The sequence below is a fragment of the Schistocerca cancellata genome, chromosome 4, assembly GCF_023864275.1.
Source record: "Schistocerca cancellata isolate TAMUIC-IGC-003103 chromosome 4, iqSchCanc2.1, whole genome shotgun sequence".
In the NCBI taxonomy this organism is placed as follows: Eukaryota; Metazoa; Arthropoda; class Insecta; order Orthoptera; family Acrididae; genus Schistocerca; species Schistocerca cancellata.
Genome location: NC_064629.1, coordinates 375,464,170 through 375,489,787, shown reverse-complemented (window position 1 = coordinate 375,489,787; position 25,618 = coordinate 375,464,170). Strand labels below are relative to the sequence as shown.

The following is a 25,618-nucleotide window of genomic DNA, read 5'->3' as shown; positions in this document are numbered from 1 at the left end:
TGGCCACTTCCCCATGATAGTGGCTTTGTGTTCCATGTTATTTACCCCTCTTGTTTTTTTTTTTTTTTAGCTTAAATTTTGCACTGCTCTTCCCAACTGTGATCCAATAAATGGTTTGAGCACAACGTTTAAAATAGTCTTTCTTTCTTCTTTTTAACATCTTGTATAATAACATAGTGTCTTATATTAATTCACTGAATTAGTTTAAAGTCAAACAAGATACATAACAAAATATGTGGTAGATGCATCACTTAGCATTTCCTTGCAATTAAAAAGAGACATAAGTTCAGAAAATCCAGACTTACGTGGCTGCTATTTGTGTCCTTCGTGAGTTTCATTTTATGAGCATGAAGCTGTGTTTGAAGGCATATTTATCTGCCTGATGTTTCATTCTCCATGCTGAAAACACCATCAGAGGCTTTAAAGACTAGGAAAGCAGTTAGAAACTCAGACAAACTTGATTGCTGGACTGTTCATATGTATCCACGCAATAGTCAGTTTATGTCGTCGTCAGACCTCTGCCTAAGATTGCAAAGTTGTGCCAGCATGTGTTATGGATCTTGTTGTGGGGAAGAGCTGGTGTTGTTTCCTTTATTTAGCACTAAGGCTCACAACTTGCCCAGTTCCAGTTATTCTTGTTTTCTAGTAAAATTGTTTTTGTGCTTTTGAATTTCTATGGCTGCTTTGTACATCCTAGCATAGTAATGACTGGACCATAATAAAACTGTTGTATTGGAGAAATGAATGTGCTGGTTCCCTGGTGCCAGTGTCTGATTTCCTACTACCAATTTATCTGTTTTTCCTAGACAACAATTTATTTTCTGTTCCTTAATGTGGGTGTTAATAGTTCTTTTTGTAGTTTGTACATAAATTTGTCTGCATGAGCAAGGGATTTTATATACTTCTGCTGTGGCAGGTGGCAGGTGTAGGTCCTTCACAGTGTTCAAATATCCGCACACCTCTTGTGTCGGTTTAAATACTGTGTCAATGCTGTGTCTTCTGAGTACTCTGGTGATGCAGTCTATGACTGCTTTTACAAATGAGAGTAAACCTATGCCTTTAGTTGGTTCTTTTCATTAGGAGCTCCAGATCATTTAAGGTATGGTGCTTCCTGTAGACTGTGTACCCTAAATACATATAAACAGTTTGGCATTCTGAGCTTGTTTGAGTTTGTAACTGCTTTCTGTGTCTTCATAGCCTCTGATGATGGCTCCAGTATTGGAAGACAAATTGTCAGGCAGAGAAATATACCCTGGACCATACCTTATTGCCCATAAAGCAAAAATCGTCAAAGACATAAGGTGTTTATATGTTAACGAAAACATAGCTTTGTTTCCGTCATTATGGTTGACTTTAAAGTAATACTAGAGCATGCTGAAAAGTAATGCTTCCAAATCTTTTATGTGAAAACTCAAAAACTTTTAAAATAAAACAAAGATTGTTACTATTCTTCACCTTTATTTTCCACATCTACAAATTTATTTCCCAAGACAGTCTGTCTGGCAATGAACACATTTCTTCCATCAGGAGACCAGTTGTTAGTACCGTCACTGTAGAATGTATGACTGTTGATGGAGCTACAGCCTCATTTCTGCCTGCACCCGTTCATCACTATCACAGTGGAATCCTCGAAGGTGTTCTTTAAGTTGTGTAAACAGGTAAAAATAGGATGGGGCCATGTTGGGACTATATTGAGGATGATAGATGACAGTGAACCCAAGAGGTCAGCTTATTGCAGATGTCACAGTGCTCATGTATGGTCCTGTATTGTCATGCTGAAGGAGAGGGTGTTCCATGTGTAGACGAACTCTTGGAATTCATGGCTCGATTGCAGCATGCTGTTCCTCATGCACCGACATAGTTAAGTTCCACACTGACATTTTATATGCTACAATTTGGAGTGCTCTAATGGAGGAGGGCTGCAAATATGTAGCCATGAAGGTGTAAAATGTTAATAATGTTTGTTTTATTTAAAAAACTTCAAGAGAGTTTTCACAAAAAAAATCGGAGGCGTTATTTTTCAGTGCGCCCTTGTCTATTGATAGAAATGTATAATTGTCACTGTTATGTAAAATTATGTAAAATACAAATAATGGATACACTAGTGGACTGGAATAAAACAGGAATTATAGTTAATTAGCATTCATTTCCAAACATGAAATATATTAGGCTGATGCACAGCACCTGTATTTATTGTAAATATTCCCAACTAAGAATTAAAATACCAAATCTGTTATTGTGGAAATAATTCCACTTGTTTTTGAGTGCCCGGGGGAAAAAAAACCTGTTAGGTACATAGCTTTACACTGTTGTTAAGTACATACAGATTTGCTGTTTTCACATTTCTTAAAATCTGCATGATATTTTGTAAGATTCTGTGAGTAAATTATATGATACTTTGACAAATTCAGCAAATATACAAACTGTGGCAGGCATAACCTGCTTTTACTATGTGCCGGTTTTTATGTGAATTGGTTATTCTGTACTATTTAAAAATGAATTTATTCTCAAATAATCGGGAAATTAACTCATAAAAAAAACCACACACATTTTTGTACTCTTGTGGACATTATTTGAAATTGTATTTGCAATGTTTTCCAGGATGGAGAGACATACTGCATTGACGCTCGGTATTATGGTAACATTTCTCGTTTCATAAATCACATGTGTGCACCAAACCTATTGGCAGTAAGAGTATTTGTAGAACATCAAGATGTCCATTTCCCACGGATGGCCTTCTTTGCCAACAGGGATATAGAACCAAATGAAGAACTGGGGTAATATTTCTAAATGTGTTAATTTATTTATATTAATTTCCAATGTAATTTAGTTTCTATCTTAATTTTACTTGCAATAAGACAATGAACTTCCTTGCAGAAAAGAATCTCCTCTCACTTTGAAGTTATTAACAGGATAGTGGTTCATGATTATTCACTCATAGCTTCAGTCAGGTATCATTTGAAACACACACATATTTACTGTAGTTTCATAATCACAGAAAAGTAAAAAGTACTAGTTACAGCGAACACAAATGACATATGTCATACACCTGGAAGTTTCCCAGCAAAGCAGATGTTTTGTACCTGAAATACACAACAGAAGCTACCCAATAGGCACCATCTGCGGCAAGACAGGTGTTATTCACATTATTGTGGACAAGTCACTAGTGACCAACAGGCAACTGACACTGTATATGAACATTTCACACATGATTGTAAGATCTACTGGGAGAAAGTGATGTACATATATAATTTACAGCAGGTACCAACTGGGACGCCTCTTGATTGTTCTACGAGGATAACAGTTCAAACGTTCCAGCAGTGGTGTTATGCACTATAGGTCATCTTCATATCAGAGGAGATGGAGAATTTCCATATCCGTTGATGATCACATGTTGTGAGTCTTTGTGAAACCATTCAAGACTACACAGATAAACTTCAAACATTTTGTATGAAATATATTGTCCCATTTCATTGATAGAATATCACTAGCAGTTCATTGAAAGGTATACCTCCTGCCCACTGATGCTTCTGAACATTTTGATAACTAAAACACATTACTGTGGTCAGTGGATTGATAGAGGTGGACCAATTCCTTTACCACCATACTCACCTGACGTTTAAATCCATTGGATCTCTTTTGCAGGAGTTATCCCAAGACTGCACTTTGTATAACATGTATTACAGGCAAAGCATCCATTCTTCTGTGAGTTGTGAAAGCATGAGAGACTGTTCACAATATTCCTAGAGCATTCACACATTCCTGGGACTTACTTTGGTGATGAATTGAAGCCTGTTTCTTGATAGAAAGTAGATAATTTGAACACTTTGTGTGAAGTATTGTGAAGAATTTATGAAATACGGTAAATGAACAGTTTGTTCAAGTGACATACTATGTGCAACTATCTCATATATAAGAAAGTGAGCATCCAAAGACCTATGTTGATATAGACAGTGGTTTGGTTTTGTAGACCAAGCCATAAGTGTTGCCTGCTGTTTACAACATAACTTGTAGAGTTACTAGGAAGTTTATTGGATGTTAATAGAAGCCAATAGTTGTGTGTTGAAGTGATGAACTGTGATGAACAAGTAAGTGTTAGGAAAACTTATTTTGTGTTTTAGAGACCATTTACAAAAGTACTATTAACGTAGAAGGCAACTGTATATTAGTTGTGTTATAAACACTACTTGCAGCATTCAACAATTTTTCCACACAGACATAGAAATACATAGTTTTGATTCCCCACCTCGCCCCACGTCACTCACTTTCAACCATCCACTGAATACTAATTCACATTGTAGAACTGCATTTCTTCTTCCATTGTAAGTTTTTGATCTCTTTACTTAATTTTAGTCTTAGCTGTCTGCATCATAGCAGTTCAGTACTTCATAACAGTGGATGATAAACTGAGCACAGTGCTTCTACTTTAGATGCTGATTTGTTTTATCTCACAGATATGGACTCAGATGTACTGTACTTATTGGAACACGATCTTCGAAGTTAAGAGAAAGTGATACACTCATTCTGACATCCATATTAGATGATTTATTTTGCAGACATCTCTTGCAGATCGGATAAGTGACAATTTATACCAAAAATGATGATCTTCTAAGCTAAATAGGGTTTCATATTATTGTATTGAAGGTGTCATTCAACAGTTTTGAATTTAACTTAAATTTATGTCCTCCCCCCCCCTCCCCCCCCCCCCAAACCTCTGACGACAGTAACAACAACAACAACAACAGCAGCAGCAGCAGCAGCAGCAGCAGCAGCAACCACCACCACAAAACTAGAGAAACTTCATTGGAGAAATGGGGAAATCGGTGAAAAGGTGTTGATTTTCTAGTGCACTCTATATAAAGGAGAAAGAGGAGTAACACACAATATTATCATTTAGTGTGGTTCTCACTGTGAATTTGCTACAAAGAATTTGGGAAGAAGCAGTACAGTGTTGGATTACATTTTCACTGATTTATCGTTAGTAGACAGATTCGTTGTGGCAGAGCTTAGTAATTCCTTACAGAATCATAAGATCCACAGATATAGTGACCTGTTGACCTGCAGTATGATCACTGATAAAATTTATATTGGTCATTTATGGTGGGACATTGCAACTACTGTAGAGTAACTAAGTGTGATGTACTGTTATAGATATTTGTCGCATTTAAATGGTGTTGCCTTTTCCGAACTGTACGAAACAAAACAAAACACGACAACAACATCAATATTGCGGATCTCAAAAGTTGTATCATATAGAAGAGTGGTAATTATATCAACTATTATGACACAGAAGAGACCCATCCACTGCATCTCATTATAAACACTTCTTTAAGGTTGTGTGAATTGTTATCAGGGTGGTTAAGAATATGAGTTATGATGATACAGTTTGAATTCACACGATAAAATTAAAATACTGTAAACTTCAATTACCCAGGTGTCACTAATAAGGACAGTGTCTGGGCAGCAAAAGGGATGGTTCATTTTCAAAACACTGAAATTGGAACATAAATAAATTATAATATATACACAGTTGTGACAAATCTTTTAATGACTACATCATGTCAGGTGCAAGTTAACTGAAATGGCATTTCTCACACACAACCAAGTATGTAGATTCCTTATGGATTGAAATTATAGGATAACCACAAGAAATAGGCTATCAGGAGAAAAATACCAAATAAATAGAATCAATGGTTAAGTTACAGAAGTGTAAGGACTCATTTGTTTAGGATCAAATACCAAGTAGAATAATGTAGTGTCGTTCACCTTATAATAGCATTATACTTAAGTAACTTGGTAACACATTGTTAACTGGCAAATCCAAGACAGACTTAAATAGTGAATGAACACTGACTTGCTCCAGTATGAACACTGGACTATTTGCACTGCTCTTGCATTTTTCATTGGAACTAAATACAGTCACTCTTGTATAATGATATGGCTACTATCAGCTCCATGAATATAAATTGCCAATTAAGCAGTATGAAAAAGACTAACACACTCATCGAAAGCCAAAGAAAATACAGTAAAATTTAGTGAAAGAATTAAGTTTCTCAGAAAAGTTGTTGGTCATTTTATCTACATCTATATACATATTCCACAAGCTACCACTTGGTGCATGGCAGAGAGTACTGTGTAGTACTGCTAGTCATTACCTGGTCCACTCACATTTAGAAATAAGAAAAAAAACTGTCTGTGTGCCTCAGTATAAGCCCTAATTTCTTGTATCTTTTCTTCATGGTCCTTATGTGAAATGTATGTTGGCAGCAGTAGAATTTTTCTGCAGTCAGTTTCAAATGCCGGTACTCTAAATTTTCTCAGTAGTGTTCCTCGAAAAGAGTATTGTATTTCCTCCAGGAATTCCCATTTGAGTTCCCAAAGCATCTTAGTAACACTTGTGTGTTGTTTGAACCCACTGGTAACAAACTTAGCAGCCCACCTCTGAATTTCTTCGATGTCTTCTTATAATCTGATGTGATAAGGATTCCAAACACTCAAGCGGTATTCAAGAATAGGTCGCACTAGCATCCTATATGCTGTCTCCTTTACAAATCAACCACACTTTCCCAGAATTCTCCCAGTAAACCAAAGTTGACCATTGGCATCCCTTACCATTCCACAACCCTCATGTGCTCGTTCCATTTCATATCACTTTACCATGTTACGGCCAGATATTTAAATGGTTTGACTGTGTCAAGGAGGACACGTGCTGTAGCTGAAAATTATTGGTCGTTTTTCCTACTCCTCTACAGTAACTTACAGTTTTGTACATTTAAAGCCAGCTTCCATTCATCACACCAGCTAGAAATTTTGTCTAAGTCATCTTGTATACTCATACAATCACTGAACTTCAACACCTTCCTGTACACTGCAGCATCATCAGCAAACAACTGCAGATTGCTGCTCGCTCTGTCCCCCTTGTCTGTCATGAACACTTGCTGTTAAGGACTGCATACTTGGTTCTGTCACTTATGAAATCCTTGAGCCACTCACATGTCTGGGAAGCTATTCCAGAAGCTTGTACCTTCGTTAACAGTCTGCAGTGGGGCACTGTTTCAGATGGTGTCTGGAGATTTAGAAATGTGAAATCTGCCTGTAGCCCTCCATAGTTTGCTGTATATCATGGAAGAAAAGTGCAAGCTGAATTTTGTATGAGCAATGCTTTGTAAAACCATGCTGATTAGTGGACATAAGCTTCTCGGCCTCAAGAAAATTTGTTACATTCTGAGAATTTGTTTAAGGATTCTGCAGCAGATTGATATTAGGATATTGGTCAGTAGTTTTGTGTGTCTGTTCTTATGCACTTCTTATATACAGGTGTCACGTGCACTTTTTCCCAGTCGCTTGGGACTTTGCACTGGGTGAGAGATTTACAATCAGTGCAAGCTGAGTAAAGGGCCAGTGCCTTAGAGTGCTCCTTGTAAAACCGAATTGAGGTTCCATCTGGACCTGGCAATTTATTTGTTTTCAACTCTTTCTGATGTTTTTCTACATCAGGGATGCTTATTACCATATTGTCCATACATGAGTCTGTTTGATGGTCAAACAATGATATGTTTGTACAGTTCTCCTGTGTGAACAATTTCTTAATTTGTAATTTAAAACATCAGTTTTTGAGGGCTAGTTTGAGAACATTTTTTGCGCAAAAGTGACACATTATTCGGTGCCTCATCAAAACCTGATTTTTTGCGCCCTTTGCTAATTTTCATTCTCAGCCAAACTTTACTGCTTGATGAATGTAAAAGTTACCTAACATCAGGGATAGGCCAGTACTGTTTCATTCCCTTCTCAGTCAGAGTGATGCTTTCATGTTCTTTGATTCTTATGAATGAAGTCTGGTTTCTGTACAGTTTGTAAATAACCTTTTGATTGTGTAAAAATGAGTAGTAAAAATAATGTGTGTTCCCTGCTGACATCTTGTTGGTACCTCTTCAAGGAGTTAGACATTTTAACTGAACTTTCACAATATATATTTTCACAAAATTTGAGAGCTACATCAATTGCCATATCTACACTTGAAGAAGGAAATGGCATTTATTAGTTATTATTAAAGCTGTTAATGACCTAAAAAGTAGCTCAATATGCATCAGCAAAAAGTTTTGGTGATTTGCCAAGTAACATAATAAAATGTCTGACAAGTAGTAAAGCGTTTTAAATCCTCACTCTTTTTGACAACTCCTTCAGTTTCGCAGATAAATTTTGATTTAAAAAGTGCTAGCCTCTAAAAAAACAGGTTTTAAGTTTAGTTGCATCAGTAGGACTGAAAAATATGAAATTATTGTTAAAATTTAGGCTTTTGTGTTATTTAAAAATTTGTAAATGACCAGTTTGTTTTATCCAATGAAACTAATCTTGCATACATATCCTGTAAACTGACTTGTTCCACACCGTTTCAGAGGGGGAGGAGGAGGGGGGGGGGGGGAAGAAACACTCAACTGCTGTTCCATGTTTCATGGAACATGTAGCTAACAAACCAATTAATATGTTATTGTAAGTTTTTAACTGGTTGTCTGAAAGTGGCATGTCAAAGAATTTAAATAAAACACATTTTATGCAGTTCAGTACTGCACAAAGATTGACCTCAGCATTAGAAATAATATACAAGAGTTAATCAAGTAATGAATCAGAATATTCTATATTTTTGATTGTGTATATTGACAGTTACCAGAACTAGGAAGTCACATGCTACAGATCTTCCTAAACAACTAATCTGTGGAGCTTTTGTATTACAGATAATATCAGATTTTGCAGATGAAAATATAAAAAAAAGTTAATTTTCTCCATTTTCATTCACTAATGTGTTATAGCATCAGATTCTGGTGGTAACTTATCCTTGAGATGAAAAATGAATTTTTAGCTCAGCTATGCGTAATAAGAATAATATATGGTGTCCACTCTAGAAGCTCTTGTAGAAATCGTTTTAAACAGTTGAGCAAACTGAGAACAGCCTCACAGTACATTTACTACCTTATTAACTTGATTGTCAGCAGGCACATTCTGAAAATGTGTGTACCATTCATAAATATAGTAATACTAGAAGGAGAAATGATTTACGGCATTCTTCACTCAGACTTAGTATGGCATAGGAAGGAGTGAGGTAGTCAACCATAAAATTTATGGACCAAGTACTGAGTGATGTAAAGGATTTAGTGGATGCTAAAATTAATTATTTGAGAGAGAAATTGAGTGTAGTGAAGTATAAATTACGGTATGGATTGGGGGAGGCACTTAGAAGGCGCACTATAATTGAAAGCTGCTGTTTTATGCCATACTCAAAGGCTGCAAATATGATCAATGAAATGTATATATCAAGTTTCAAATTCAAAAAGTTCATCCAGAACCCTCTCTTTCAGCTTGATAGTGCCGGATCACACAAGAGTGTTGCAACAATCTGACATCTTTGGTTGATTGTAATCTATCTTCCTACACACAGTCCTGACTTGGCCACATCAATTTTCACCTCTTTTCAAAACTTAAAGTACACCTTTGAGGACTTTTCTTTGATAGTGATGAATTGGTGCAAGCAGAGGTGAGGTCAACAAAGTCAAACACTGTACATTGATGGATCAGTAAACTGGTCTCTTGTTGGGAGAAATGTATTCATTGCTGGGTTACTATGTTGAGAAATAAATATGTAGACATGAAGAATAAAGATGTAGAATGTTCATAATGTTTTTTATTTAAAAAGCTGTAAGAGTTACCAGACACCCTGAGATAAGTATGCTTTTGTGAGGGTAGGACAGATTGTTAGCCGTGGCCTTGATGAAGGAACCATACTAGCATTTGTGTGATATGATGTAAGAAAACCGTGGAAAACCTAAGTTAGGTTGGCTGGACCGAACAAAAGTCTTATCCTCCAAAATATGAAGTCAGTGTCTCTACAACTGCTGCCTCTCATTTTGTTGGTCCCTATAGTGCAGTACTTTTTGATATACACACAGTTTGCTTCTGATAACTAATAATACAAACATAGCTTTGCTCTTCATCACTGCACACATCAGAAAACCTGCAGGTGATTCCTAAAGCATGAACATGCTGTTATGCCCCTTGTACTAACTCGTGTCTGTGCATGGACTTCAGACCCATAAACGTGTCACTATGCACCACGCACATTTTCATGTCTGTCCATAACCCCCCTCCCCTCCCCCCCACCCCTAAAGTCCGTCTGAAAAATTGAGTGGTGGGTGAGATGTTGAACTCAGGAGACTGACAAGACAGCATTGTAATGTGACAAGGTGTCATGGTTACCATCTGTCATTATTAACCACTACTCTGAGTTCTCTAAGTAATCTTTGATTGTGTAGTATGCATTACGTATGAAGAATGTTTTAGCTGTCTTGTTAAACAGGTGTATTTTAGTGTTATTTTTCACCTCCATGGGAAATTTATTATACAATTCTATTCTCTGGTAGATAATGGTGCTCTGAGTTTCTTTGTTTGCTTTTATTTGGTGAGTGTAAATCCAAAATGGGGTCACATTCTGTGATTATGTATAGAACTAACAGTGAAATACTGCATAATGTTTTCCCTGATATGTACAACAGCTTGGAGATACACTTGCTTGGTGCAGTAAGGATACTCAGGTTTTTTTTAAACAGTTCTTTACAGTGAGCTCGACTACTATTTCTTGTTGTTTTTCTTATGACTCTATTCCGCAGTTTGAAAATTGTGTCCACATTTTGTGTCTTTGATCCCCAGAGAAGAATCGCATGACTAAGAACTGAGTGTACGTAGGAACAGTATGTCACAACAAACTGATAATCGAATCCTGAGAACAAAACATGCTGATAACCTTCTGTTTGCCAGCATCCTCATGTGTTCATTAAGTGTTAATTGAAATTTCCCAGCAGATTAAAACTGTGACCCGGGCCGAAACTCTAACTCCGCATCTTTGCCTTTCACGGGCAAGTGCTTCTACTGACTAAGCTACCCAAGCACGATTCATGACCCATCCTCACAGCTTTACTTCCACTAGTACCTCATCTCCTATGGTACAAACTCCACAGAAGCTCCCCTGAGAAACTTGCAAGACTGGCACTCCTTGAAGAAAGGATATTGCAGAGACATGGCTTAGCCACTGCCAGAGGAATGTTTCGAGAATGAAATTTTCACTCTGCAGCGGAGGGTGCACCAATGTGAAACTTCCTGCAGATTCCTGAGTTTGAGTCTCAGTCCACCACACAGTTTTAATATGCCAAGAAGTTTCAGATCAGTGCACACTCTGCTGCAGAGTGAAAATTCCATATCTATTAATTAACAGTCAGTATTCATCGCTGAAAACTTTGTGTTAATTAGACAGTGTACAGATTCATCATCTATGCTTTATGTGACAGAATTGTTTTCCCTCTTGTGCTGAAGTGCATACTGTTGTTATCTCTTAATTAAATGTTAATTTACTAAATACTACCAACTTGTAAGCATCCTTGATGGTTTTGTTTGCTTTCTCATTAGGAGTTCTGGTGTTTTAGCAGTGATAGCGGTGTTGCTCTTGTCAGTGAAAGAACTTTTTCTCCATGTCTTGTACTGTCTGGAAAATCATCGATATATATTAAGAACGGAATTGGACCCAACACACTACCCTAAGAAGCATCTATGTTTGTTTCTTGTATGACAGTTGTTTTATTAAAAATTTATCATCAGCAGATGTACGAACTATCTTTACCTTTTGCATCCTGTTTTCAGGGTAAGATTGCAACCTCGTGTTTGCTATTATCCTTACATGTGGTGCTTCTTGTTTGTTAAGTAGTATTTTATGTTCAACAGTGTAAGAAGCCATGGTCAAATATAAGAACATGCCTATAACACAGTTATTCTTGTCAAGAACTTCAAGTAGCACAACGGCCAATATTTTAATTCTCTCACTTCGGAAACTAAACTGTGCTGTGTTAAAAAGGTTGTATTTATCCATGTAACTCATTAGTCTATCTTTTTTGACTGATTCAGTTAGCTTTGAGAATGCATAGCATAGTGAAACTGGCCTGTAGATTTCAATACTCTCTGCATTATTAAGGGCACAACTTGTGTGCTTCAAGTAATCTGGAAAAATACCTGCACTAGCACTAAAGGACTAAACTATTATGTTTGTTACTGAGGCTTTTATGCTCTCTACGCATGCCTAAAAAACAGACTGAAACCACATCTATGCTTGTTGACTTCTTATTTTTTAATTTCTGTATTGTCTTCCTGACTTAAAGCAACGCTGTTTGAGAAAAATCAGTGGACTTGCTATGTAAATAATTATGGGTGCTACATGCGTTATAAGATGATTTTTTTTAAAACTTTACCACATTACCAGAGAGCCATTTAGAAAATTTGCAATTGCTGAGGATTTTGTATTGTTCTGCACCCATATTTGGTCTGTATATTGTGATACTTGGATCTGCCTTTTCCAGCTCCTTGTTTTGTGACATCCCACACTACATAGGTTATATTTTCTGCATTACATATTACTTTGTCACAGAATATACTTAGTAAATCACAGCTTAGATTTCAGAAGGTTTGCTCAACTGATAATACTATTTGCTGACTCATCACATTTAACTGGGGTTAAATAACGAAACAATATAGTTGGTATCTTTTGTGCAGGGTATTTGACTGTTTAAATTACATCTTTTCAGGCCAAAGAGGCATTATGGCATTAGTGGGACACAGCTAACAAATGGATTGCATCATATGTAACAAAAATAATTCAGAAACTTGTCCCATATAAGCTATAAAAATGGGAAATTCTTTTGGCTTGGGGAAATTGTTTTGCAGGGTCCGCAATGTTCAATACTAGAGCCATTGTTTTTTTCTCATGTGTGAATGACCTCCCATTTAATGCAAACCAGACATTATTGGTTCTTCTTGCAGACTGCGCAAATATTGTAATTATTCATAGTAGACTTACAGCCACCTAGGTAACTGTAACTAATGTTTTTAAAAGAGTTACTTATTGGTTTTCTGCAAATATTGAAGAGAAACATTAACAGGAAATATATTTTGCTTTTCATATTCACTGATGCATTATGGAATTATGTTCAGGGTGAATACATCATTAAGAAAAATAGTTTTCATAACACAAAACCTTGCCATAAGAATGTTGGTTACCTGTGTATGTCCTGTAAACAACTTGCTAAGGAGCTAGGTATTTTAACTATGTCAGTGTAATATGTTTTCTTGCAATACTAGGACAAAGAAAATCATCATTTTAACCCTCCACTAAAATTGGCTTTGGGTCAGAAAGGGTTGAGTAATACTGTTATAAAAGAATCTTTGATCCTTGTAGGCAACTCCTTACATGCTGTAGATGAAATTTTATATATGTAAGACTGTACTTTATTGGGCACAGGAGTATTACATACTTAAATGTGTAAATTAAACTAAATATCATTTTGCATTACGTGAACTCACCTGTAAATGGTCTGCATGAAGCCTTATTTCAATACAAATTAATTTTTTTTTAATATTTTGAGCTTTTCCTCATTACAGAGGCTTATCTCCAACATAATAATTTACTCGGAAATTATAATACAAAGAATAAACGTTCTTAAACTATATTTTAAAAATATTGCTCCAGGTGTTTCGATCTTCTGTGTCCTCTTCCTCTGCGCCCATTCTCCTCATTGTGTGCTGTACATTTTGGAGCCAGGTGGTCATACGTCATCCTCTTCTTATTCTTATTCTTATTCTTCTTCTCCCCCCTGGTTCCCACTCCAGTATCAATTTTGGTATTCTGGCTTCCTCCATTCGTTGTACATGCCCGTACCACTGTAATTTCTTCCTATCCATTGCGTCATATATTCTTTCTTTTATTTCCATTCTCCTTATTATTTTGGTGTTCCTTATCTTCTCTTTCCTGGAGAGTCTTGCCAATCTTCTCCAGAAGTCCATCTCTGGAGCTTGTAATTTTTTAATGTGCTTCAGGTTAATTGTCCAGGTCTCCCTTCCATACAGAACCACACACTATTATAGATTTGTATATTAATTTTTTAGTTCTGCTCATTACATTCCTGCGCCATAAGACTGAGTTAAGCATCCCCATGACCTTCTGTCCACTAATAATTCTTTTATTGATTTCTGACTCTGATTTTCCCTCAATTTCTAAAATTAATTTACAAGTTTTATAATTTAAGCTGCAACCAACCACAAGTATTGTTTAAACAAGTTTATTTAAATCAAACCATCACTGGTTTTGGATTTATTATAAATCCATCTTCAGATGGCTCTTACAGACCAAATTGTTTTCCTCCTGGAGTCTTGTGTTGTGCTTGTTACTGGATTGGTGCACTAAGAATAACAAGAAGTTTTTTGTTCACGATTTGATAAAGTTATGAGAGATCTATTCTTTTTTCCTTTTAGAGTAACATTAAAAATCATTTCATGAAAGTTATTAAAACATGAAATGTGGTGAAAACTTATGTGGTGCATATTTCTGTGTGATGCATTCATCCTGTATTTGTCTCATGTATTTTAAAGTTAACACATTTTTGCACATGCCCTTTGTGAGTGCTTTTTAATTCACTGCTATAACACACACAGTTTTATGTTTTGAGGCAGCACACATGCTCAACATTTGCAAATTGTGGCCCAGGTTCACGTGAGTAACAAAAACAATAGTTCAGAGATGTTACAGAAGTAAAGATGTTAAGTTATGGATGCTGTGTAGTGTGTATAGACAAAGTAAAATACGCCTGTCCTGGAGTGATAAAATTGATTTAAAGATCAAAAGAGAAGTAAAATCATATACAATAAATTTTAATATGACATTATATAAAATAGTGAAATTATTGTAGGTGTGAGCTATCTAATGTATGTTACATTGTGACCAGACCAAGTATTTGTGCACTGGATAGAAGCAACATTGAACCTGGGCGTTAGGTGACCAACTGTGTGTGCAGTACAAAAATACAATACGATATGTTTTTTGTTACCATGATAAAACTGAGTTTGAACATTGAATATGAAATTACATTCTATATTATAAATAGGCTGTACTGCTTTTGTGTATCAGACTGAAAGTATCATATAATTGTGAATTTTACAATAAAGGTAAAGCTAGTTCATATTGTGTTCACACAAAATGGATAACAAATTCAAATGAAACAGCAATGAAGATGTACTATGGTAATACTATGGTGGTTTAAAAGATGTACTATGGTAATACTACGGTGGTTTAAAAGATGTACTATGGTAATACTATGGTGGTTTAAAAGATGAGAAGAGCCCTCAGAAATTACTTAGGAAGGTGGTGTTGGATGACTGTTTGCTCATTCAAAATTAGATCAGGAAATGTGTTCTGACAAGGGTGTGCTGAAAGATAATGCCTTTGAATTTTTTTATGTGAAAGATCTCACAGTTTTTTAAATAAAACAAATGTTACTAACATTCTACATCTTTATTCTTCATGTCTACATATTTGCAGCCCTCTGCCACTAGGGGCTCCAAATTGTGCCATATAATGTGACAATATATAACATAACAATGTAGATGCAGGAGAAATGGCATGCTGTAATTAAGTTTTGAATTTGAAGGGTTTGTCCACATGTGGAGCTCCCTCACTTTTTGCATGACAGTTCCAGATCAGACACTAGCACTGCGACATCTGCAACAATTGGATGCCTTGGGTTCACTGTCATCAATCACCCTCCACACAGTCCAAACTTGGCCCCATCCAATTCTCATTCGCTTCCAGAACTTAAGGAACACCTTCGTGGACTTCACTTTGCTAGTGATGAAGTGATGAAACAGAGGTGAGGTTGTGGCTCTGTCAACAAAGTCAAACATTCTACAGTGATGGTATCAAAGAACTGGGCTCTTGTTGGGAGAAATGTGATCATCACAGGAGTAACTATGTTGAGAAAGAAACACAAGGAGCATTCAGTAAGTAATGCTACACATTTTTTCTTGGTCAATTTCATTTGAAAAATGTAATATTTGTTGTTGAACATAGTGGGATATTTACACTTCCGCCACTATAGTGTCATGAAGTTCCGATAGGTAGTGGCGCTCTATGTAACCTTCGAAATGGCATCTGTAATGGAGGTACATTTCAAGCAGGGAACTGTCATTAAGTTTCTTTTTGTGGAAAACCAGAGCATCACAGATATTCATAAGCACATATCTATGGAGACTGGGCACCAAACAAAAGCATGGTGAATCATTGGGTGACGTGTTTGTCATCATTGCAATAACGTTGCCCAAACCTGCCCAATATTCCTCTTGCCGGCTAACCACACACAGCTGTGACTCCTGCATGTTTGAATTTGCAACACTCTCATTTGAGGTGATCGACAGATCACAAACAAACATCTTGCTGCCCAACTGGACATCTCTGTTCACAGTGTTGCACATCAGAGAGCAGCTCACAAAGCTTTATTGTACTGTTCTTCCTCATCTACCCTATAGCCTGGATCTCACACCTTACGACTTTCACCTGTTTGGCCCATTGAAGGCTGCAGTCCACAGAAAGCAGTACATGGATGATAGGGATGTTACTCAAGCAACAAGACATTGGCTCTGACATTGACCAGTAGAGTTTCACCATACAGGCCCTCCCAGTAAGGTTGCAGAAGGCCTTTGCATTGAATGAAGATGATTTTGAAAAATAAGGTTTTGGAGCCAAAAGAGTTGGGAATAATATAGTGTACTGGAATTCTGATAAAACTACCTGTTTTCAGGACAAAAAGTGTTGCATGAATTATTTAATGCTTCTAATATGTGGAAAACAGAGATGTACATTATTACTAATGTTTGTTTATTTAAAAAGCATTAAGCATTTCCACATTAAAAATTTGATGGCATTACTTTTCAGCACACCCTCATGTGTGTATGGATCTAACTCTCCGCTAGAAGAGTCATTGTGCCTGTCTTATCTGTAAGGTGTAAAATCTGTGTGGTGTTTTCTGTAATATCTGCTGTGTAATTAATTTCTGTAACATGGGTGGCTAAAGCTGATTTGCTTAAGCCATTCAATCGTAGGTGATCAAGGCGTTCCTTAAACCTTCCTTCATTATTTCTACCTGTTTGGAAAATGTAGAATTTGGCACAGGTATTACAGTTAAGTTTATAAATTCCTGATCCTTTTTGGAGGATACAAATGTATGGAAGTACACTACTGGCCATTAAAATTGCTACACCAAGAAGAAATGCAGATGCGAAATGTGTATTCATTGGACAGATATATTATACTAGAATTGACATGTGATTACACTATCACGTAATTTGGGTGCATAGATTCTGAGAAATCAGTACCCAGAACAACCACCTCGGGCCGTAATAATGGCCTTGATACGCCTGGTTATTGAGTCAAACAGAGACTGGATGGCATGTACAGGTACAGCTGCTCTTGCAGCTTCAACACAATACCACAGTTCATCAAGAGTAGTGACTGGCGTATTGTGACGAGCCAGTTGCTCGGCCAACATTGACCAGACGTTTTCAGTTGGCGAGAGATCTGGAGAATGTGCTGGCCAGGGCAGCAGTCGAACATTTTCTGTATCCAGAAAGGCCTGTACAGGACCTGCAACATGCGGTCGTGCATTATCCTGCTAAAATGTAGAGTTTCACAGGGATCGAATGAAGGGTAGGGCCACGGGTTGTAACACATCTGAAATGTAACGTCCACTGCTCAAAGTGCCTTCAATGCAAACAAGAGGTGACCAAGACGTGTAACCAATGGCACCCCATACCAAAATGCCTGGTGATACACCAATATGGCGATGATGAATACACGCTTCCAACGTGCGTTCACTGTGATGTTGCCAAACACGGATGCGACCATCATGATGTTGTAAACAGAACCTGGATTCATCTGAAAAAATGACGTTTTGCCATTCGTGCACCCAGGTTTGTCGTTGAGTACACCATCGCAGGCGCTCCTGTCTGTGATGTAGCGTCACGGGTAACCGCAGCCATGGTCTCCGAGCTGATAGTCCATGCTGCTGAAAATGTCATCGAACTGTTCGTGCAGATGGTTGTTGTCTTGCAAACATCCCCATCTGTTGACTCATGGATCGAGACATGGCTGCACGATCCGTTACAGCCATGCGGATAAGATGCCTGTCATCTCGACTGCTAGTGATACGAGGCTGTTGGGATCCAGCACGGTGTTCCGTATTACCCTCCTGAACCCAATGATTCCATATTCTGCTAACAGCCATTGGATCTTGACCAACGCGAGCAGCGATGTCGCGATGTGATAAACCGCAATCGCGATATGCTACAATCTGACCTTTATCAAAGTCGGAAAAGTGATGGTACGCATTTCTCCTCCTCACACGAGGCATCACGACGACGTTTCACCAGGCAATGCCAGTCAGCTGCTGTTTGTGTATGAGAAATCAGTTGAAAACTTTCCCATGTCAGCATGTTGTAGGTGTCGCCATCGGCGCCAACCTTGTGTGAATGCTCTGAAAAGCTAATCATTTGCATATCACAGCATCTTCTTCCTGTCAGTTAAATTTCGTGTCCGTAGCACATCATCTTTGTGGTGTAGCAGTTTTAATGGCCAGTAGTGTATGTGTATTACTCTTTGTTAAAAGTTTGATAATGGGCTTAAAAGCTGATTTTGACATTCTTCTTTTTGAATAGGTTGGAAATTTTTATGAAAGTGGGCCTGTACATGGTATGGCTGCATACTGTGTTGATTTTGAGTCCTTCACAGTTTCTGTAGATGTTGTGTGTAAGCAGAGACATATTGTTAGCAATTTATCTTCTATTTTGAGAGAGCGTATCTATTATTTGAAACCTAATATCCATTATTGTGAGCAACTGATTTAATTATGCTGATTTCTTTTTGCTTTTGTATGGGGCCGAGTGGGATTTTATGCATAGATGAAAGACTGACATGAATTTAACAATGTTATGATCTACTGATGGTAACATCTGTGGTTGTTAGCTTTCAAAATAATTCAGTGATATTTGTAATTTTTGTTGGATACTTTAAGGTTAAGGAAGTTAATGCTGTTGTATTTAGTTTTCAACAGTGAATTTGATGTTGTTATGTAATTTTAGCTCAGGTCTTCAGCTAAGACGTCAACTTCTCTGCTGTTGCCATCAAACAGTATGACAGTCATCTACGTATCTCTTGTAGTAAATTATTTTACTGTTTACTAGATTAGTGGATGAGTTTGCTCAAAATGGTTAATGTAAATATCACCTCAGACTGCTCCCCATTGCAAATCCATCATTTTGTTTAAAGCCTTTAGTATTAAAAATTAAATAATTATGGGACACTTTAAGTATGAGAATCTGTATTAACTCATGTATTTCAGGTTGTTTGAGCCGAGCCTTTTGTGTTTCAGAAGGTTACTTTTTACTATGTCAATAGTTTCTTCTTCTGGGATATCAGTATAAAGGGTAACAATATCTAATGAGGCATATCTAGCCTTTGGCAGTATTTGGATGTTGTTGTTATGTTCTGTGAGGTTAGTTGTGTTTTTAATTGTATAATTGTTTTCAAAATTGCTGTAAGTGCTTAGAAGATCATTCAGTTTTCTGCTTATTCTGTATGCTGGGCTGTTTTTTGAGTTTACTACTGGCCGTATGTAGCAGTTTTCTTTGTGGCTCTTATGTTGTGAACAGAGTTTCAGTGCAGCTAGGTTCATGGTTATGCTGTCCTGAATTTCATATTTATTGAAGAGGAATTTGCAGCTGTTAAGTAGTTTATGGATCTTACCTAGGAATTTGCTGTGGGTCTGATTCTAGTTGTGTGCCTAAAAAAATCTAGGTTTCTCAGTGTTCTGTTTCATACATAATGACTACAGAATGTCCTTTATCAGCCTTCACCATAAGAGTTTTCATAACAGTTTATTGTTGATATGCTAAAGAATTTCATGTTATTGCTAATGGTATTATTTGTTGAAGGCATGGTTTTAGTCATCAGTTTTATGGCTTTATATGGCTAACATTTTTCTTGGCATTGTCACATGCAAGTTTTGTAGCTTCTAATAGGTCTTTTGTGCTCTTACTACTGATTTTTGGAGCATCCTTATGCTTGAAACCTCTGCTTAAAAAGTCAAGTTCATTAGAATTGAAAGGAATACCTGTTGTAGAATATGTGCTGTTGCTGCTGATCAGCATTTGTTTGAGGTTCATATATGTATACTTCAAGGAGGGACACCAACTTCTTCTTATGCCTACATGAGATCTTCTGTTGCTCTTTTCTAAGAACAGTGCATACGATGGGGTATGTAAGTGAATGATGGAGGTGAGGGATTATTTCTTAACTGCAAATACAGATTGTACATAGATTAATTTAGCTTTTCTTTCTTTTTATACCATAACTTGATTTTAGTTTTTAACCAAATAGTTTCACATTTTGCTTTTACTACTGTAGCTACTTTAATATTTCTGTGAAGGTCAAACAGAAAAAAATCTCTCGTAAACAAACAGCTTATCTTAATGCACTAAATCAGTAACAGTACAAAACAAGGTTGCAGAAGGAAAGTAAGGAAGTCGACATGTGAAGCATTTGTAATAAATTCGAAACTATTAATGATTTGATTTATCCCTTTCATGGGGGCATTTTTTGTGGCAACTCAGCGAAGATAATTTTTTTGCTGTCATATTAGAATTGTAATCAACTAAATGTATGTATTTTTTGATAATTTTATTTTGTGATTTAGGATTATCATGGCATCTCCATGAGGTATTAAAACTGTGGTGGTAAATGGATTACCCACTCCCCTTTTGTTAGCTGTTGTGTGTTGCAATTGCATGGAAAAAAAATAACAGTGTTTTCTATTCTTTATTTTTTGTTTTCTTTTAGTTTATTTAAAAAATATTTGTTATCGATATTAAAGTTTACTTGCCACAATGTGAAAACAACCCTAGAAACTGTATCATGCAATAAAGGTATGAACTGGTACAGGTCACAATAATGTACACTATGTGATCAGAAGTATCTGGACACTTGGCTGAAAATCACTTACAAATTCATAGCGCCCTCCATCGGTAATGCTGGAATTCAGTATAGTGTAGGCCCACCTTTAGCCTTTATGATAGCTTCCCCTCTCGCAAGCATGTGTTCAATCAGGTGCTGGAAACTTCGTGGGAAATGGCAACCCATTCTTCATGGAGTGCTGCACTGAGGAGAGGTATTGATGTCCTTCGCTGAGGCACAAAGTCGGCATTCCAAAACATCCCAAAGGTCTTTTGTAGGATTTAGGTCAAGCCTCTGTGCAGACCAGTTCATTACAGGGATCTTATTGTCACGTAACCACTCTGCCACAGGCCGTGCATTATGAACAGGTGCTTGATTGTGTTGAAAGATGGAATCGCCATCCCCAAATTGCTCTTGAACAGTGCGAAGCAAGAAGGTGCTTAAAATATCAATGTTGGCCTGTGCTGTGATTGTGCTATGCAAAACAACAAGGTGTGCAAGCCCTCTCCAAGAAAAACACGACCACACCATAACACCACCACCTCCGAATTTTACTGTGATTTGTCACTCCACACAATGTTTTTCCATCGTCCAATCGTCCATTGTTTACTCTCTTTACACCAAGCGAGGTGTCATTTAGCATTTAACGGCACGATGTGTGGCTTATGAGCAGCCGCTTGACCATGAAATCCAAGTATTCTCACCTCCCGCCTAACTGTCATAGTACTTGCAGTGAATCCTGATGCAGTTTGGAATTCCTGTGTGATAGTCTGGATAGATGTCTGCCTATTACACATTACAACCCTCTTCAACTGTCAGCGGTCTCTGTCTGTCAACAGACAAGGTCTGCCTGTATGCTTTTGTGGTGTACATGTCCCTTCACGTTTCCACTTCACGATCACATTGGAAACAGTGGACCTAGATATGTTTAGGAGTGTGGAAATCTTGGGTACAGACTTATGACACAAGTGACACTCAGTCACCTGACCACATTTGAAGTCCGTGAGTTCCACGGAGGGCCACATTCTGCTCTCTCACGATGTCTAATGACTACTGAGTTCGTTGATATGGAGTGCCTGGCAGTAGGTGGCAGCACAAGGCACCTAATATGAAACACGTATGTTGTTGGTGGTGTTGGCATACTTTTGATCACATAATGTATATTGCAGGAGTGAAGGAATGTGTTCCGACAACAGTAGTGATCCCACAACAATCAGAAACTGATTGTTGTAGCAGTTTTTGTACACCTGGTACAATATATTACCATAAGATGTCAGGCATAGACAGAGGTGGTGAGACGTATTCCCAAAAGCTTTGGGATACCAATAAGTTGGTGGTAAGTATGCTTCCCAAGGCCCACAAATGACAGATTAATTTTGTGGTAAATATACTTCGCAAGCCCGTTCCAGAAACAACTTTGGTGGTAACCATACTTCCCAAGAACCATTAAAACACAGTTTTTTGTTTTGATATATACTTCCCACAGCCTTGAAGGCTATATTTCACAACAAATAGAAACTACAGTTCATGCAGCAGACAGCCACTAGATGCCAGGAGCGTATAGAAGTGGTAACACATATTCCATTAAACACTGTAAAGAAATACATTTAGTGGGAAGTATATCCACCATGGCCTGCAAAAGGGTTAAGTAAACTTTTTTAAACCATATTTGGGGCTGGTTTACTGTTCAAATTATAAACAATATAATTGTACTACAGCCACAGTTCTCAATATGTCAACTTTTGATGAGATAACATACAAATTAGCTGACTCATGCCATGTCACTATGATATATTGTGCAGGTGTTCCATGGAATATACAACTAACGCTTCTAAAGCATCGATTCAGGTTAAGGTCTCTCTTTTTTTTCCCCTCTCCATTTGGTTTAACTGCGACATAAAACAGTATTACTCTTTTGTGTTGTAAATTTCTGTAGCCGTTGTTTAAAATGAAATAAAAATCCACACACATTCATACCTTTACAGCACACATTGAGCGCTGATCAAACACATAAGATGGTTTATTTCAAATAATTTTATTACCTGACAGCATATGAGGTATTTTGTGTCAACTCATTTCAGGGTCATAAATTATTGTTTGTGCCAAAATGGGTTGTCAAGGTCATATACCCTCTTTATTAATTTTTTATTGTTCCATAAATCCCTCTGGGGGGTGGGGGTGGGGGGGGGGGGGCGGCATCTCCTATGCCTTCCTGCCCTGGCGTACTGAGTTAGTGCTGTGACTCTTATAACCTTGATGCAGATGCAAGCCCAGTTCCTTCCTTTTCCAAAGAACACTGATAAGCTGTGGTTCTTCCACTGGCATTGCTGCACACCTCATGATATATGATGTTAGCAACATGCACCATTGAAAAGGAACAACTAGATCCATTCATTGTGCACAATACAGGAATTAGTGTCTATTTGAGAAGCACATCATCTCCTAAGCTACACTAAAATTTTGTTATAATTGACTAACCTGAAAGGAATTTAGAAAATATTGTTCTTGCAGTCGTGACACTGGGTTGTTACCTGGTTCATCCTGCCTGATAGAGTTTTCAGGGTTTTCTCAAGTTGTTTCAGGCAGTAATTTGGGAGTATATCTTGTGTGTGTGTGTGTGTGTGTGTGTGTGTGTGTGTGTGTGTGTGTGTGTGTCATTTTGCCTCCAGTTTTGTGATAAACATTTCAAAAATCCATAATTCTAGAAAATGTGCCAACATTAAAACATTAATAAATTATTTTGATTCACCATTTATTTTCTTCAAAGCATTTTATGTCATACTGATATCATAGAATGTAAATCTGTCTTGCATAGATCATAAATTTTCTTAAGAGAGTCTTTTTTGCTTACAGGTTTGACTATGGCGATAAGTTCTGGGCTGTGAAATGTAAATCATTCACGTGCTCTTGTGGTGCAGAAAATTGTAAATATTCTGAATCTACTTTCAGGAAAACATTGAATTTATCAGGTGCATCAGAACAGTGACTGCCAAACAAGTTTTTGTCAGTGAAGCCTAGTGATAGACTTCAGTGGAACATTACAGACTAAAGCAGCGTTTATTGACAAAATGTGAAATTTTTTCACCAGAGGACATGTTAAATAGGCCAATACACTCTTTCTGTATTGTTGTATGCATGTGAACTGATGTTACGCGAAGGAAATAGTTATTCTGTGGTTAGAAATTAAAGTTTCTAAACTGTTTGTTGAAAGTTTATATGGTCCATGATTTTGTATTCATCGTACAGAATTTTCTACAGATGTCTCTTAAGTGTTGTGTAAAGTGATGTTGGCTGTAACATGTATAAATGTTTAGTCCAGTTGCTTAAACCAGGGTAGATAATCTCAATGAATTTGTGTTTAAAGTTACTACAAATAAATGTCTGAAGGTCTTGAGGTTTGGTCCAACTTGAATAGAACCCAAAAAAGTTACGCAATACCTGTCAAATGAAACTTTGTATTATTGTACAACCTGTAAGATGTTGATCTCCTTGTGCTCAGTGTGCTAATTTACATCACACAAAGTGCAATTTTGCCTTATTTCTTTTTTATCTTTGTTAAAATGTTATGTTACAGTTATAAAATTTTGTATTTATATTTGTCTCCTTAAGTTCTATTCCACAGATTTGGTTTCTTGAATGTGTTCTGATGTCATATGTGATGCTAAACAAGTATCTTTAAGTACTCAGTTGCTTTAAATGTAAATTTGAACAGATTGATCATGATTTTGTACATACATTTCGTTATTTGTGATGAATTTTTTCTTGAATGCTTGTAAATTAATTATGCCTATTCATGTTGTCATGATGAATTTTGAAACAGCTATTTTTTTTTTATTGCAATGCTGCTTGAGATAGGTCTATTTTATTCATTATTACAATGTTATTTAAATAACATAATTTATTTGAAATGATGAACCGAAATATTCTGTTGTGATAATAGATCACCTTTTCCTCTGCAGTTTTTGTGTGAAGTGTAACCCACTCTCCTTTTTCTATTTTGTTTGCCTGTGGTAATATCTTACAAAATTGTTGCATGACAGCTATTTTATGTTCATTTCTCAGTATAAAAAAATGTCAGTTTTTGTGGATATAACTTGCAACTGGTACAGAAGAGAACTGAAGCATTTGAGATGTAGTACTACAGAAGAATGTTAAAAATTGGGTGGACTGATAAGGTAATGAGTGAGGAGGTTCCCCACAGAATTGGTGAGGAAAGGAATATATGGAAAATACTGACAAGAAAAAGGGACAGGATGACAGGCCATCTGTTAAGGCATTAGGGAATAACTTCCATGATACTAGAGGGAACTATAGATGGTAAAAACTTTGGAGGAAGATAGAGATTGGAATAAAAACAGCAAATAACTGAGGACGTAGGTTGCAGTTGCTACTCTCAGATGAAAAGGTTGGCACAGGAGAGGAATTCACAGTGGGGTGCATCAAACCAGTCAAATGACTTACAACAAAAACCAAACTTGCGAAAGGTCTTTGATAATTACAGCCATGTTTATTATTTAGGAAGCTCAGTGTAATATTTAAGATCATAATTCACCATTAAATTTCGTTAATTCTCTCTCTCTCTCTCTTTCTTCTTCCCTCCAAGAATGGCATTTTTGAGGGACGGAAGATGACATTCCAGCATTTGTATAACAGCCCACTAATTATAAAAATAGTGTTATACTTTCTTCTAGACAAATTTCCTACTAAATGACAGATATTACTGTTAGACCCCAACATTATAAATGTAGCAAATGA

At 36.9% G+C, this 25,618-nt stretch overlaps 1 protein-coding gene across 5 annotated transcripts in view; it reads left to right on the top strand.

Moving 5' to 3' along the window:
• Positions 1-24,715, top strand: part of LOC126183767 (serine-rich adhesin for platelets) — a 367,472-nt gene extending 342,757 nt beyond the window's left edge. For 3 of the 5 annotated variants that reach the window (XM_049926000.1, XM_049925999.1, XM_049925998.1), the window contains 2 exons: positions 2,602-2,777; positions 23,717-24,715. In XM_049926000.1, the coding sequence (XP_049781957.1) occupies positions 2,602-2,777; positions 23,717-23,849 (309 nt within the window). In that variant the 3' untranslated portion in view covers positions 23,850-24,715. Of the gene's footprint in view, positions 1-2,601; positions 2,778-23,716 lie in introns of those variants that run through there. The other 2 variants (XR_007536807.1, XR_007536808.1) reach the window with 2 other exon arrangements.
• The last annotated feature ends 903 nt before the right edge of the window (positions 24,716-25,618 follow it).